At 35.6% G+C, this 14,289-nt stretch overlaps 2 protein-coding genes across 2 annotated transcripts in view; both read right to left on the bottom strand.

Annotated features, from left to right (window-relative positions):
• LOC118746556 overlaps nucleotides 1–14,289 on the bottom strand; it is a 194,724-nt gene that overhangs the window by 84,408 nt on the left and 96,027 nt on the right. The window lies entirely within an intron of this gene.
• Nucleotides 13,779–14,286, bottom strand: LOC118746555 (the record flags this gene model as incomplete). The annotated part of the gene is made up of 1 exon (XM_036480399.1): nucleotides 13,779–14,286. A coding segment is annotated over one exon (369 nt), but the record flags the coding sequence as incomplete, so codon positions are not given.

Genomic DNA, 14,289 nt, shown 5'->3' with positions numbered 1-14,289 from the left:
TTTTTTTTTTTGATTTTCTTTGAAAACGGTTTTGCTCATTTTCTTCCATAAGAAAAAAGTGCAAAAAGCCGTCAGCATAAAAAATATTAAAAATCAACGCAATTTTGCACTTTATTATACTAAAATTTAATAAAATTTGAGCTACAAAACTGCATACTCAAAAGAGTTCTAAAAAAAATTTAATTCGTAATGTACTCATTTTACTCAACTTTGGTGTAAAAAAATCATAACTCAAATTATTGTATAGTGCACCCCATAATATCCATTGTAATTTTTTTTAATTTTTTTTGAGATGGCATATTTTCAAAAACTAACTTTTTTCAAAAAATTTGTATGTGAAAAATTTTTCAAGAAAAACAAATTTTAAAATTTGTAATTACTAATTTTACTCAACTTCGGTGCAAAAAAAAAAAAGATAACTCAAATTATTGTAGAGTGCACCCCATAATACTCAAAAACTGTTTTTTTTTCAAAAAAATTTGCATGTGAAAAATTTTTCAACGAAAAATAAATTTAAAATATTTCTTTTCATAGAGAATTTTGATGTGTATATGTGTGATTTTTTTCAAGTTTTTTCCTCACACATGAAGTGTGAACCCCGTCCGTTCTGGTATGGAACGCCCCATATATGCTATACATACGCACATAAACGTGACGTAATAAGCTAGCAGTTTCGATAATTTTCATTTTTTCGCGTCACGCGACTTATTTGTCAAGCGCATATATGTATGTATTAGGGATGTTTCGAATGTCATATTTTTCAAATGCGAATTTTCGTAAAGCGAATGTGCGAATGCGCATGCGAATGCTAGGAATAACACTAAAAAAGCTATAATCAACTCAAGTCATCGTTTTCATGACTTACAAATTTTGTAAATTATTAGAACATTAAATGGGTGCTTAACCTATACAATGTAAGTAATTTTGCTGCCTTTTCTCCCATGAGGCGATTTCTTAGAGGCTCGAATATAAGGCCGGCTGCACTGAACAATTGCTCACTTGGAACGCTGGCGGGTGGAGCGCTCAAATTTTTGGGTACCAGCTCTGTCAATTTGTCGTACTTTAGTTTAGTTTTCCACCAATCGAGAGGATTTTCACCGAGAAGAGCTCGTTTTTCTTTAAGATAGGCCTTCAATTGAGCTTTAATTTCACATTTTTTAATGTCCTCAGATTCTACATCCGAGCATTCGCTTTCGCTGGAGGAATCTAAAATTATTTCTACGTTGCTTATAAGGCTTTTAGCAGTACTTGTTGAAGGCCCATCAATGTTGCTTGATATACTACTTAACTGTTAAGCCGGTTATTATCCGCATCCTGGTTAGGCAGACTTAGAGCCATTTCAACAATATTAGAGTGTCCATGTACACATTTGCATTCGCAAACATTCGTATCATTTGATGCTAATGCGAATGCCGAATGCGAATGTGTAAAATGATGCGAATCAGTCGCATAACGAATGCGAATGCAAATATTCGCAACATCCCTTATATGAATGTAGATATTCACTGAATAGATTACGATCGTCATTGCTGATTTGCCACATCTGTGCTCTTTCGTTTGCTACCAGCTCGTTCACACATCAATTCATAAAATTGAACCATCGGATGACATAAAAAGTAAATGCTAATAAAAAAAAAATTTAATAATAATTCTGCTCAAGTCAATACTTTGTTGTCGACAATTTTACGATTGTTTGTATTGCAGTTTTATGCGTTTATGATTGCCTCAATTAAATGTCTGGCATGTATAAATATACATATGTATACGTACATATGTATATGTATAAGGTATGGCACACCCATTATTTTCAAATTTATTGTCTAGAAAAAAATTCCTAGCACACTGTTACAAAACAAAATATCAACTTTTGACAGGGTTATAAAGAAGTTTCTTGTGCTTTGTAGATTCAGTACTAATAAAACTGATTTCTTTGCAAGCGGAGGAATCGAAAGTTATGCAATGCAGGGCAATGATAATAAATATAAAAAAGTATATAAAACAGGCAGCTATTTGCAAAACATAAATTTTTTATATGTCGTCAGACTGTTAGATTTTATTAATTTATGATTAATTTAAGAAATGGTAGACATAACAAGATAAGTCACATGTCTTGACTATGGATTATCGTATTCGCATTTTTAATAGGTGAGAACAAGCAAACGGCTTGCCTTAAAAATATGCGCTCAAGAAGCTATGAGTTCATTTCAAGGCTACTGCATCAAATATGTCGCTTTTCTCCGACATTCAAGTTTTCGTGGCTTCGATATTGGAATTAAAACCATAAAAACATTTCCGCACATTTTACCTTTTCCGATAGCAGTTTAGTAAATCTCGAATATCCCACGTACTAGCTTTATCCAAATACAACATTTCGCTTGTCAAATACCATCCTACCTAAAAATTTTTAACAATGTTTGTAATTGACATCGATTGAAAGCAAACAACGGTACGAACGATAAAAATCCATAACTTCGGCTATGAACAGCACTTTTAAAAAATAGTAATACTACAATACATTTTTGTGAAATCCTTTGCGTTAACTTCCTTTTCTCAACTATAATTTTCTAATTTCCGCGCTTCCACTCCGCAGCGCCTGGGTTCAAGCCCTGGTCAAAGCAACATCCCAATAGCAATGGCAAAACTCCGAGTGTATTTCTGTCATGAAAAACAGTTTCTCATAAAAATACAATCACCGTTCGGAGCCGGCGCAAAACTGTACGTCCCTCCTCTTTGTTTGACAACATGAAGGCGCACGCCACAAATCGGAGGAGAAGCTCGGCCAAACACTAACATATGTGTATGCGCCAATCTATTATTATTATTATACAACTGCTTTATCTTACATTGGCATTGGACTTTTGTTTTAGGAATGTGTTGTAATGCTAAATGGGAAGAATTACAAAGAATGGCACCTTTTTTGGCACTTTTATTATTTTTCTATTTGGCACACTTTGGCACTTCCTTATCCTCAATATGGCACTTCATAGATAAGCATAGTTGGCAGCCCTGACCACATCCATCATAATCGAACCCCTCCGACTAGTTTCTTTTCAAAACCCGAAAGAAGATGTCGCATTATAACAAATGCATAGGTATACAGGGTGGGCCAAATAAGACCTACCAATGTTAAACACGTATAACTACTTAATTTTTTAATATTATTGCTATTTTCTTTCTGCATGTTATAGTTAATCTCTTGGAAAATCATAATGGATTCTTAAAGCAAGACCACCGACAGCGACTGCAATACGCTAATCGTTTTACACAATCAGCCACACAAATTAATTTTTAGGTAATGTTTTGATGTCGGATGAAGCTCATTTCCAAGCAAAACTGTAGATTGTGGGGCTCTGAAAATCCAAGGGCAACACACCAGCACCAGTTACACCCATCCAAATACACTGTTTGGTGCGGTGTTATGGCCGAAAAAGTAATCGGCCCATATTTCTTCGAGAATGAGTATGAAACGCCAGAAACGATTTCTGGGACTTCTTACAGAACAATGATTGACAACTTTTTGCGGCCAACGGCAGAGCAGTATCCTAATTTGTGGTTCCAACAAGATGGAGCGACTGCGCACACTGCTAGGCATAGTATGGACCTGCTGCGGTAGGTCTTATTTGGCCCACCCTGTATTTTCATCAGAAAAAACAATGTCCGTCGAAGATTTATTAACACTTTTACTTTGTTGAGCCTATTTGTATAAATACTTTGTTAGGAGGGAACTCTAACGAATATTCTGAGGAAATATCTTGAGTAATCTACATAGATATATAATACGCGAAGAGAATTTTTGTCCAGGTCATCAGATCTGCACCGTTCGTTGGATATTCAAAAACGGGGTGTCAAATTAAAGGGCTTGGGCTGTTTATGTGCATTAAGGTTTTACTTTTTCGAAAAGAGTTGCCACCTGTTAAATGATAAAACTGAAGTTATTTAATAATCAATGCCCTCAGATCCGCACCATTAGTTCGATTTTCGAAAGTGAGGTGTTAAATTAAAGGGCTTAGGGTGTGGATATTCAATAAGGTTTTACTTTTTCGAAGAGCTGCCACCTGTTAAGAAATTAAGCTCAAACTATTTAAAAAGTTAAAACAATTGTTACAATATGGGTATCAACTTAAATAGTTTTGAAAAACTATATCTATCTTAACTACCTGTGGGAGGGTTGCCACATGTTTAAAAAATATAATTCAATTTTAACTAAAGGAATTTATTAAGTGAATAAGATATCACTATATGGCTGTCAGATAAAAGATTTTAAAAAAGGTAAGTTTGGAAATATTTTGAATAGGGTTGCCCCCTATTTGAGAAGTGGAACTAAATATTTTATACCCAAGTTATATTTATATTATATTAAAAATGGATGTAAAATGAAAGGGAATTAAGAAATATTTACTTTGACAATTTAGAATATTTTTGATGTGTTTGAGGGTTGCCCCAGTTTAAAAGGTTAAATTAAAGTTATCTAATAAAACAAATGAATTACAAAACGATGGTTATCAATGGAAATTGTTTTGACATCCTTTATTTCAGAACTATATTTTAAGAGGGTTCCCACCTGTTTTGAAAATCGTATTTAGTTTAATTATGCATAAGTTACATGAAATTTTAAAATATGGGTATCAAACGAAAGAGTGTTAAAAAACCTTTAAATTGCGCATTTAGAATTTTTAAGGGCGTTATAAGAGGGCTGCCACCTGTTGAAAAAAATCAATTCAAATTATTTTAGATGGATATCAATCGAAAAGGGTTTGAAAATAATTTATTTCTGAACTGTATTTAGGAGAGTTGCCATGTGTTTAAAAAAAACCAAATTCAACTTAATTCATCAGTTAATTGAAATATGTATAACAATTCCGGACGATAAAAATATTTTTACTTTTAAAATAGTTTTGAAGGGGCCGCCACCTGTTTGAAAAGTCGAATTTGTTTTACTTACACACAACACGAAAGAGTTTAAAAAAACTTTAAGCTGATAATATTTATAATTAGAGGCGCCATTTTTTTTTTTTTTTGGTTAAAATGAGAAGTCACATTAAAGAACTGGGATCCTACATAGACGTGCAATAAGGTTTTATTTTTAAAAGTTAGAACCTTTTTAGCGGCACAGCGTGATCTGAAATTTGATAAAATGAAAACCCACGCCACACAGTGTAAGATTTGACCCAGCTAGCTGCTTTTAATTCTGTAATTCGAAAACTATTGAAGATAGATTAATGAAATTTTGCACAGGGTACGTTATAAGATAGGCGAAGCTTTTTACAAAAAATTGGTAATTTATAGTTACTGTCACGCCACCCTATTATATAACTGCAATTTTAAAAAATGCAAAAACTGAAATATTTAACTAATTACAAACGCTAAAATGCCTAAAATTTATATTTAGAATTTCCCTATAACAGGACTGACAAACTGACAGAAATGGACTTAAAAATAAATAAATTTTTTTTTAATTATGGGCGTGGAAAATATCGACAAAAAAGTCAAGTTGGGTCAACATAATTCCGTTATAAGTTCAATATTTCTTGCTCTATTTACAAAAATGGGATACCATTGGAAATGTAATGAATCAGGCTTCTTCTATTCAAAGCAAAAATACAAGAATTTGTCTCGACCGAGATAAAATGCAAATTAATTACTCGAAGAAAATGAAATTCCCAGTAGGCCAGAAAAAAGAAAATTTCATCAAAACCTGCACTTTCCAGCAGCTAAAATTGTGTTGTTTCAAGTCTAAGAGGAGTGGCAAATAAACTGAGATACAAACTTTATCGAATAGTGGCGGATAACGAGTTTTCGGGTCTAATAAAAATAATAGTTTGCTAAAACTAAGTCTAAGTCAACAACGTTTTACTTTAACTGAAATACTCAGTCCTAGTTTACTAAATTCCCAAAAATGCATATTCATTAAAAGGATCATACCTAAAAAAATAAGACCAAATTAAATATTTTAGCAATTGTTGCATAAATCACCTAACACCGACAAATTAAACATTGAGATTCAGTTTTAAATATACAAGTTTAAATATTATTGCCCTCAGTAATTTTCCAAATCAAACCCCGTCCCGCCATACACTTTGATTTAAATTTTTTAGTTGTTATTGTTTCATCTTTATCAGGCATTTCTAAAAACATTCTTGACGTTGGTTTGAAATTTGGCGACATAAAATAATGTAATTAATCTTTTCTAGAATATGGAAATGATACACTACGCGCCATGCGCGATGTCTATCACTCAGAAATGGTTAAGATGAATCATTAGGAATATTTTTCGTGGTTTTTGAATAGGGGTTTACCTTTTGAAAAATGTTAAATTAAATTTTGGCGTTTTAAAGCCATATGGGTTCACTAGTATAATTTATAATGGCTTATTTTAGTTTATAATGGCTTATTTTCATAAATTTACATAATTGAAATTATTTTCATGAATAATTTCATAAAAAAATTTGTTTCCTTTCATTGCAATAAAATCTAAAAGTTAAAGGAAAATTTAGTTATAAAAAAAAAATAGTTAAATAGGAAAACAAGTCAGGACAATGCTGTTTTCGGCGATTCCGAAGGCTTTAAACCTTTCATGAACATCAGAAAATTTTACTTTAACATACATAGATAGGAGTTATATAAAAAAAATCATATCTGAACAATCAGTGGTATTGAGATATGGCTTATAAAGCACCGATCTAAATGATATTCACTGCTGTGTAAGATCGATATGTAAACCGGTAACACAATTCAATGGTTTTAGCTGCCTAGATAAGGAGTTATATCGCAAAAACTTGTATCTGAACAATGAGGTTATAAATCACCGATATTTACGATTTTCATTGACAACCTCGTTATGGCAATAACCACTGATTGTAATCAGCCACGATTATCGAGAGGGAAGTGTATCATTTTCCTATATTTATCCCTACCGCTACCATTTCGTTATAATTACATTTATCTTAATCTGTCTTAGCTGTCAAAGCGAATCTGTCACGCAACGCGAAGCAAAATACAGGTCTCTAGTACCTGCTCTTGTGTTCAGCTGATTAAGTTAAGTGACATTTTGACCCGTTTTGGCTATTTATCTTTTGTTTATTTAATTTTTAACCGACTTCCAAAAAAGGAGGAGGTTATCAGTTCGTCGGAATATATTTTTTTTTTATGTATGTTACCGCATAACTTTGGACCACGTCAACCGATTTTTCTTTTTGCATCGGAAAGGTGGTGTCTCAGAGGTAGTTCCATAATAATCTGGTTTAGATCCGATCATTGGATCATGAAATATATATATATATATATATATATATATATATTTTAAGTCGGTTTTTTTTGCTAAAAATTACTTGTAATATATATTTTTTAAGTCCAGTACACTAAGTAATCAGCACCATCTAAATCCTTATTTCAAACTTCTTACAAAAATTATAAAAGTTCGACAAGCTTTTACAATTGCACCCAATTTTAAACTGTTTATTAAAATTTTTTTATACAAATTTTATGTATGCAGTTTTATAGCCCATGAAATTTAAATGGGTTGAAGTGCAAATTTCAAGACGCCAGAAAATCGCCTTGATTTAAAAATTTTTTTTAACTAACGGTGTTGTGCATTTTCTTCCATATAAAGTATGCTCGACAATTACTTGTAGATATAAGAAATTGTATGCACTTTACAATTTTTCTAAAAATCTGAAAAAAGTTTAAAATTTTTGGGTGTAATTGTTGAAGTCTGTTGAATTTTTATAATTTTTGTACGAAATTTGAAATGTGGTGCTGGGTTTTAAATGTGCTAGGCCTTTATAAAAAAGTTATAAACAATAAATAATAATAATAGATTGACGCTTACACTTATGTTAGTGTTTGGCCGAGCTTCTCCGCCGATTTGTTGCGTGCGCCTTAATGTTGTCACACAAAGGGGAGAAACCTACAGTTTTACGGTGTCGTCTTCGCTGGAATGACCCATTGCTTTTCGTTCTCAGAAAAAAGTGCCAGTGGTGGTCTGTTAGGCCCCATCACGTCATTTTCAAGGTCATTTAAAGGTTAAATAGCGAAATATTCATTGAATAAACTTGAAAATTCATAGATATATATGGGGTTTTCGACTCGCTGAACCCGAATCCGACGTCCTCCATAACGTCAGGTTCGAGGTCATTTGAGGGTCAAATAAGAAAAAATTTATTCAATAAAGATAAAAAGTCATACACATATTTTTTTTTGTCGCTGAAACAGAACACGATCCTTTGATTCTTCAAGGTCATCTGGAGGTCATTCCAAGGTCAAATTCAGAAGAATTGTATTGTATTTTCAGTTTTATTCAATGAATATTTCCATACTTGACCTTTAAATGAACCCGAACTAGACGTGATGGAAGCTAACAGACCTCGGATTCGCATTCAGCGCGTCGAATAACAAAGAGATATAGAGGTTTGGTTCAATATGCAAAAACTTTTTTTTTTGGAAACTGTGTCATTATCTTTTATTTTCTTGAAACAAAAATTTTTTAATAAGACGAACAGTTTATAATGGGTTTATTATTCAACCATTGCTGTTTTCTTTTATAAATATTTACTTACATTTCTTGTGCTTGAAACGCCCACAAAACAATAGCAAATGGTGTTTATTTTCCAAAAGTATTTATGTGAAAAACTTCTTTGTCCTCTTGCAGAAGGGTTTGAGCACTGAATATGAAAATTATTTCTCACTCACTATTGATCTTTTGTTCAAAAAAACACAATAACCGGCACCAGCGCACTTTGCTCAAGGACAGTATACTGCTATTTGCAGGAAGGAATTTAAAATTAGTATTAATTAGTAATTAAGCAAAAACACAAACACAACAAAAGGAAGGACACTCGTAATGACACAGGTACCTACATACACCTTTATGTATGTAGTTAAACACATAAAGCATCTACATATCTGTGGTCATAAGCAATAAACGCCTAAGTGGAAAAAACTGAAGTCGAGAAAAAACGCTTTTAAGATTTGGATTGTAATGTTAAACTTCTGGGGAAACCAAAATATTTTCATCTATAACTTTTTAAATAGCCTAGCTAACGAGATGGGAGCTTCAGATACACATGTAATAGTAGTTTGAGAAAGCGATAGCATATATAACTCAATTTTTTCTTAAGTCGACTTAGGCGGTTATTGCTTATGACCAGAGTTACATAGATCGATTTATAAGAGGGTAAATGTACGCTTGTTCGAATATTCGCGGAGTAAGGATACTGGCACGCCACGCCACAAAGGAAACAAAACAACAATTTAACTGCCAAACAGGTGAAAAATAACGCACGCAAAAAAGAAAGCAAACCAACACACTGACAACAACGGGAGACTATTCAAAAACGGTAAAACACCCCCGTTTCGATGGATGTATGTATCATATATTTACTATTATCGAAACACAACCGTCAATAGTACGCGGAATAACACCGAAAACACGTCCGTCCAGCAATGCACGACTCAAACAACAGACAACACGTCGCAGCGAACGGATCGATCCAACCGTAATAATAAGCGAGTATCAGCGTTATGAACTTGTTGCGGGTGCTTTCTCGCCTTTTCGGTGATTTATGGGCTCGGCTGATAAATGAGGCAGCGCTGCTGACGCATAAAATGACTGGGGCAATAAATACATACGTACAGACATACATATGAATGCAGTCAAGTATGCTAATAGCTCAGTTAGCCTAGACTTAGTTTAACTTAACTTTGCGTTAGAAATTATTACTCAACACAATTTAAGCCAGATGAAAAATAGTTTTTTTTGTATCATTTTTTTAGCTGTTTGACTGTTCGCCGCCTAAAACAATGGGGAGGGACCTGCAATTTTAGGCCGCCTCAGAGCGGCAAATGATTTCAATGTGATGCTTTTTTCACGGCAGAAATACACCACTTGGTGGTTGGCCATTGCTTGGCCAGGGGCAGCAGCTACTAGAAAATTTTTTTTTTTTTATATATTGCTCAGATTAGGCATCCAACCCCGGACCTCCCGAGTGATAGAGCGCTCCCCTAACTAATCCACCGCGGCGGTTACGAAAACAAATGGTTGCTTACATACATTAACTTCTAAAAGCTGCAGAAACGAAAATCTGGCAAACCTGACTCTCTCGCCGCTCTCAATTTATGCAAGGCCGTTGTTTAAGAATCTAAAATCTATAGGTTTTTAAGTTTTTTACTGTTTTATCTGACCAGTACATAACACAGTTTTTCACATAGCAAGTTGGCCACAATAAAAGATTATGTTAAGTTAACTTACGTAAATTAAGTCTAGACTAATTGAGCTTTAAGATAGAATAGTTTAGTCGGCGTCAATGTTGGCTGAAGCATCGCAGCTGTGAAGTAAATATGTACATATAAGAGCTGCTTCTGCTGACTATTTGACTGTGACTATGACAAAGACATCTCGGCCATAGGCTATTAGTTTACCTAGCCGGCTAGCATGCCAACAATGTTAACCCATCGATGACGAAATGTGAGCACGTGAGTACAGTATGTACATATAAATATTTTATAATTGTTCATTGTCTCATTGAGTGGCGAACTCTCCATTAGTACATGTCAAATATATGTATGCACAAATGTCTTTGCTGAAAACTAATGACAGAATTTATCTGCCAAATTTTTAGTATGTTTTATCTAGTATTTAGTGCGTCAGCATTTGTTATGCAGAACAAATATGTATATTTACATAAGCAAGTAAACACAAATACGTACATACATTGTAGTACATGCTTATATTTGGGGAAAAAATCAATAGATCGAAACCATTCTATATTTTTAAAACTCATATAACAGCAAGTCGCCTCTAGAAATTAGAAGACGACATCAAAAAATAAAAACATAAAAAAGTATTTTCTAATAGCGGTCGCCCCTCGGCAGGCAATGGAAAACCTTCGAGTGTATTCTGCAATGAAAGAACAGCTTCTCATAAAATTACCATCGGCGATCGTAGTCGGTGTGAAACTGTTGGTCTCTAACCTTTGTGTGACAACATAAAGGCGCACGTCACAAATCGCCATTAGAAGCTCGGGCAAACTTTAATATATTTTGTAAGCGCTATTCTATTATTATTATATAATGAAGGAGGTAAATATGTAAGTACGTTTATACTTTGAAGTCCTTAATAGTTTCGCAAACGTAGTAAACTCCATAATGCATGTATTTTGAAACGAGTTACCGCCAAATTTTGTTCAGAAGCAAACGAGTTTCGGTATGTATGGATGTACGCATTCGCGCAAAATCTAACTGCTTCTGTCTTACGCTTCTCTTCAATAAAGATATCAGCACATTTATTTATTTCTATTTCAGTCAAATTATACATAGTTTCTTACTGACTAAGCTTAAAAACGCAACTTCAATTTAAGTTAGTGATCAACTAATTAATGAATTAAAGTAATTCGAGACTATGCTTTTTAAAACAACTCCAGGAAGTCACAGACTCATTTCACCATTTGATTTATTTGATTTATTTCCTTGAGGGCCCGCCTAATAGGTACATTCAAAGCATATATTAGTTATTTATAACATTCAAGATAAACGAGCAGGACAGGCATTTTCTCCTATCTTCAAGCAAATCATGATTTAAAAGTAAGCAACGTGTTTTATAGGAAGGCATTGTTTCCATAAAGTTGCGATACCTTAGCGCAGACTTGATCAAATTCTTTTGTAAACGTTCAATCCTGTTTATATACGTCGTATGAAAAGGTCGCCAAATAATTGCGGCATTACTAGACGGGGCCTGACAAAAGCAATATAAAGTTTTTTAAGAGTGTACGGGTCGGAAAAATCAGAACTGTTACGACACACAAAAGACCACGTGGAATAGGAATTTGCAACAATGAAGTTAATATGAGTATTATAAGTGAGTTTTGAGTCAAAATAAACCCCTTATGTTTTTGACCTGATCTACAAGTTTCAGTTTAGTACCTGCATTCGTATAAGATGTGCTTACTATTTATATTCGACTTTCTAGAATAAACCATATGAGAATATTTCTCAGTATTTAAAGAGAGGTGATTTCTTTCACACCAAGAGTTAACTCTGTCTAGATCAGATTAAAGATAATCAGAATCCCCGGGTCGCATTATAACTGAATAAACTTTGAGATCGTCAGCATATAGAAGAAATTTGGAGAATAAGAAACACGAGCTTATGTCATTGATAAAAATTATAAATAAAAGAGGTCCAAGGATACTACCCTGAGCGACCCCTGAATTTTCGTGAAAAGAGCGCGATGTTGTGTCTTCGATTTGCACCCTATAGTATCTCCCAGATTTCCATTTTCATCACAAAATGAGTGAAAAGATAATGATTTTAGCTGCCGCTTTCTGCCGTTTCCACAAAACACCCATGTTGCAATATTGTGACTAAAACACAACGCTTTTTTGTGTTAGCTGTAGTTTATCAGATTAAACTATGCAAAAGAAACGGTAGAGCGATTCCTGTGCAATTTCCAAGTACTGGAAAATATCAGAACTACGTTTCTAGGCAAACGTTTATTTTGCAGTTTAACATTGATATGTTAAACAATTATGAAATAAATTGTTCCGTAAAAGAGACTCAACGATTTCCATAACATGATCCAAGGGTATCTGGTATATCTTCACAACCAGAGCAGCAGCAACTCTCCCTTCCCGGTTGCTACCGGATGTAGGGCACGTAAGTAGGAGAGCACGTTCGCCTTTTTCAGATCGGGTTCTGGAATCCAGCAGAGCGCTTTCCTGAGAGGCAGACCTGTTCCCCTATGCGCGGTATTCTTTGTACCACAGCCTTGAGCCAATTCCAATTAACTTGGGAGAGACAAGGCTCCATATATCTCATCATACCCATGAGCATTGGCTGCAGTGCCGGAGGCAATGGCGACCCAGATCAGATGGCTGTTGCAGTGCTTAATTTCTCCAGTAGTCATCTGCCGAGGCGAACCCGGCCTCCCAATTAGCGCAATGAGCAGAGGGCCTTTCACAGCTTAACAATAAGTAGGTCGAGCACCAAGACCTCCTGACGTAGTTGGAAGGTTTTGATGCTTCGAGGGCTTAGCGAAGACAGTTCCGCCTCGACCAACCCTTGCATCACATCACCGCTGGGTTTTAGGGAGGGTTTCGTGGCGCCAGAGGTCTGTCAGGCAAGGTCGGAAACGGGCAATGGCACTCCAGTACCCGCCACACTATGACTCGAAGAGGTATTCTGGTAGGCATTGGTGGGTGTCGCGGCAGTTTTCCTTCTCTTGCATCCGCCAAGGTCCCACTGGCTTCTGGAGTAACTTCCGTAGACTTGGGCCGCCGCACAAGAGGGTTTCCCTGTTTGCGTTTCGCCCACGATTCTTCCTCCTTCGCTTCCTCATCTGGGTTTGTTAAAGAGGACCAACTTCATTATAGGAAGGTCGCTCGCAGCTAGCTGCTTCTCGACCAACGTCGGCTACAAGAGATTGGTCCTCTTCCCACTCCGAAGAAGTGGGGGTTGGCGTCACCTCCCCTCTCTCCTCGAGGATGCGCTTCCGGTCTATGACACTGGAGACTTTGGTAGTGGTTGGGGCTTCTATAATCCGTGACCATGCCGAAAATTCGGTTGGATTCCCGCACGTGTGTACCATACGTAGTATCTGCCAAGCGTTGTGCCATTGCCATGATGTACAGTTTTGTTCCAAACTGTCGTGGTTTCTGGGTATTTCAGGGGTATTTTTCCTGTCATCCACCTACTTCGCGAGACGCACGAATGCCATTCGGGGCACACACACCAAATTGTGAACCGGGACACTCAATTTTACAACAAATGAATTGATATTTATTTAAATTAAGAATGACATAGTATGATTATGAAAAATATAAATTGAAAGTATAAAAGTATTTCCCGATGTTCTTGATACCGCGGCACGTTTCGTTCTCTCGAGTCTGTCTACTCACTCGCTGGATTCTGACAGCTGTGTCTGCGTTACCATCGCTTACAGCCGGCTTTCCGACCTTTCGGAGCGCCCTCGCCCGAAGTGTCGCCCATACAGTCATCGTCGTCGAAATCATCAGGTGGTAATATACACCAAAGTTTTAGCTGATCTGATGCGAATACTGATGTGTAATGGCATTGCGTTCGCTGGGCATGTGGTAAATCTTCGATCACATACCGGTTGTTTGGAAGGACTTCGCGGATTATGAATGGTCCTTTGTAACGGTGTTCTAATTTCCGGGAGGTACCTGTACTTATCGGCTCGTCCGTTGTTAGCACTAGGTCACCTGGCTTGTAGATCTTTGGACTAGCATGGCGAGCATCGTATCGTCGTTTAGCTTGCGCTCTGACATCATCGATTCG

This window comes from Rhagoletis pomonella, unplaced genomic scaffold (genome assembly GCF_013731165.1).
Source record: "Rhagoletis pomonella isolate Grant_MI unplaced genomic scaffold, Rhpom_1.0 Rhpom_scaffold_00010, whole genome shotgun sequence".
Lineage (NCBI taxonomy): Eukaryota > Metazoa > Arthropoda > Insecta > Diptera > Tephritidae > Rhagoletis > Rhagoletis pomonella.
The sequence above is the reverse complement of the archived record's forward strand: the minus strand, read 5'-3'. Positions and strand labels throughout refer to the sequence as shown.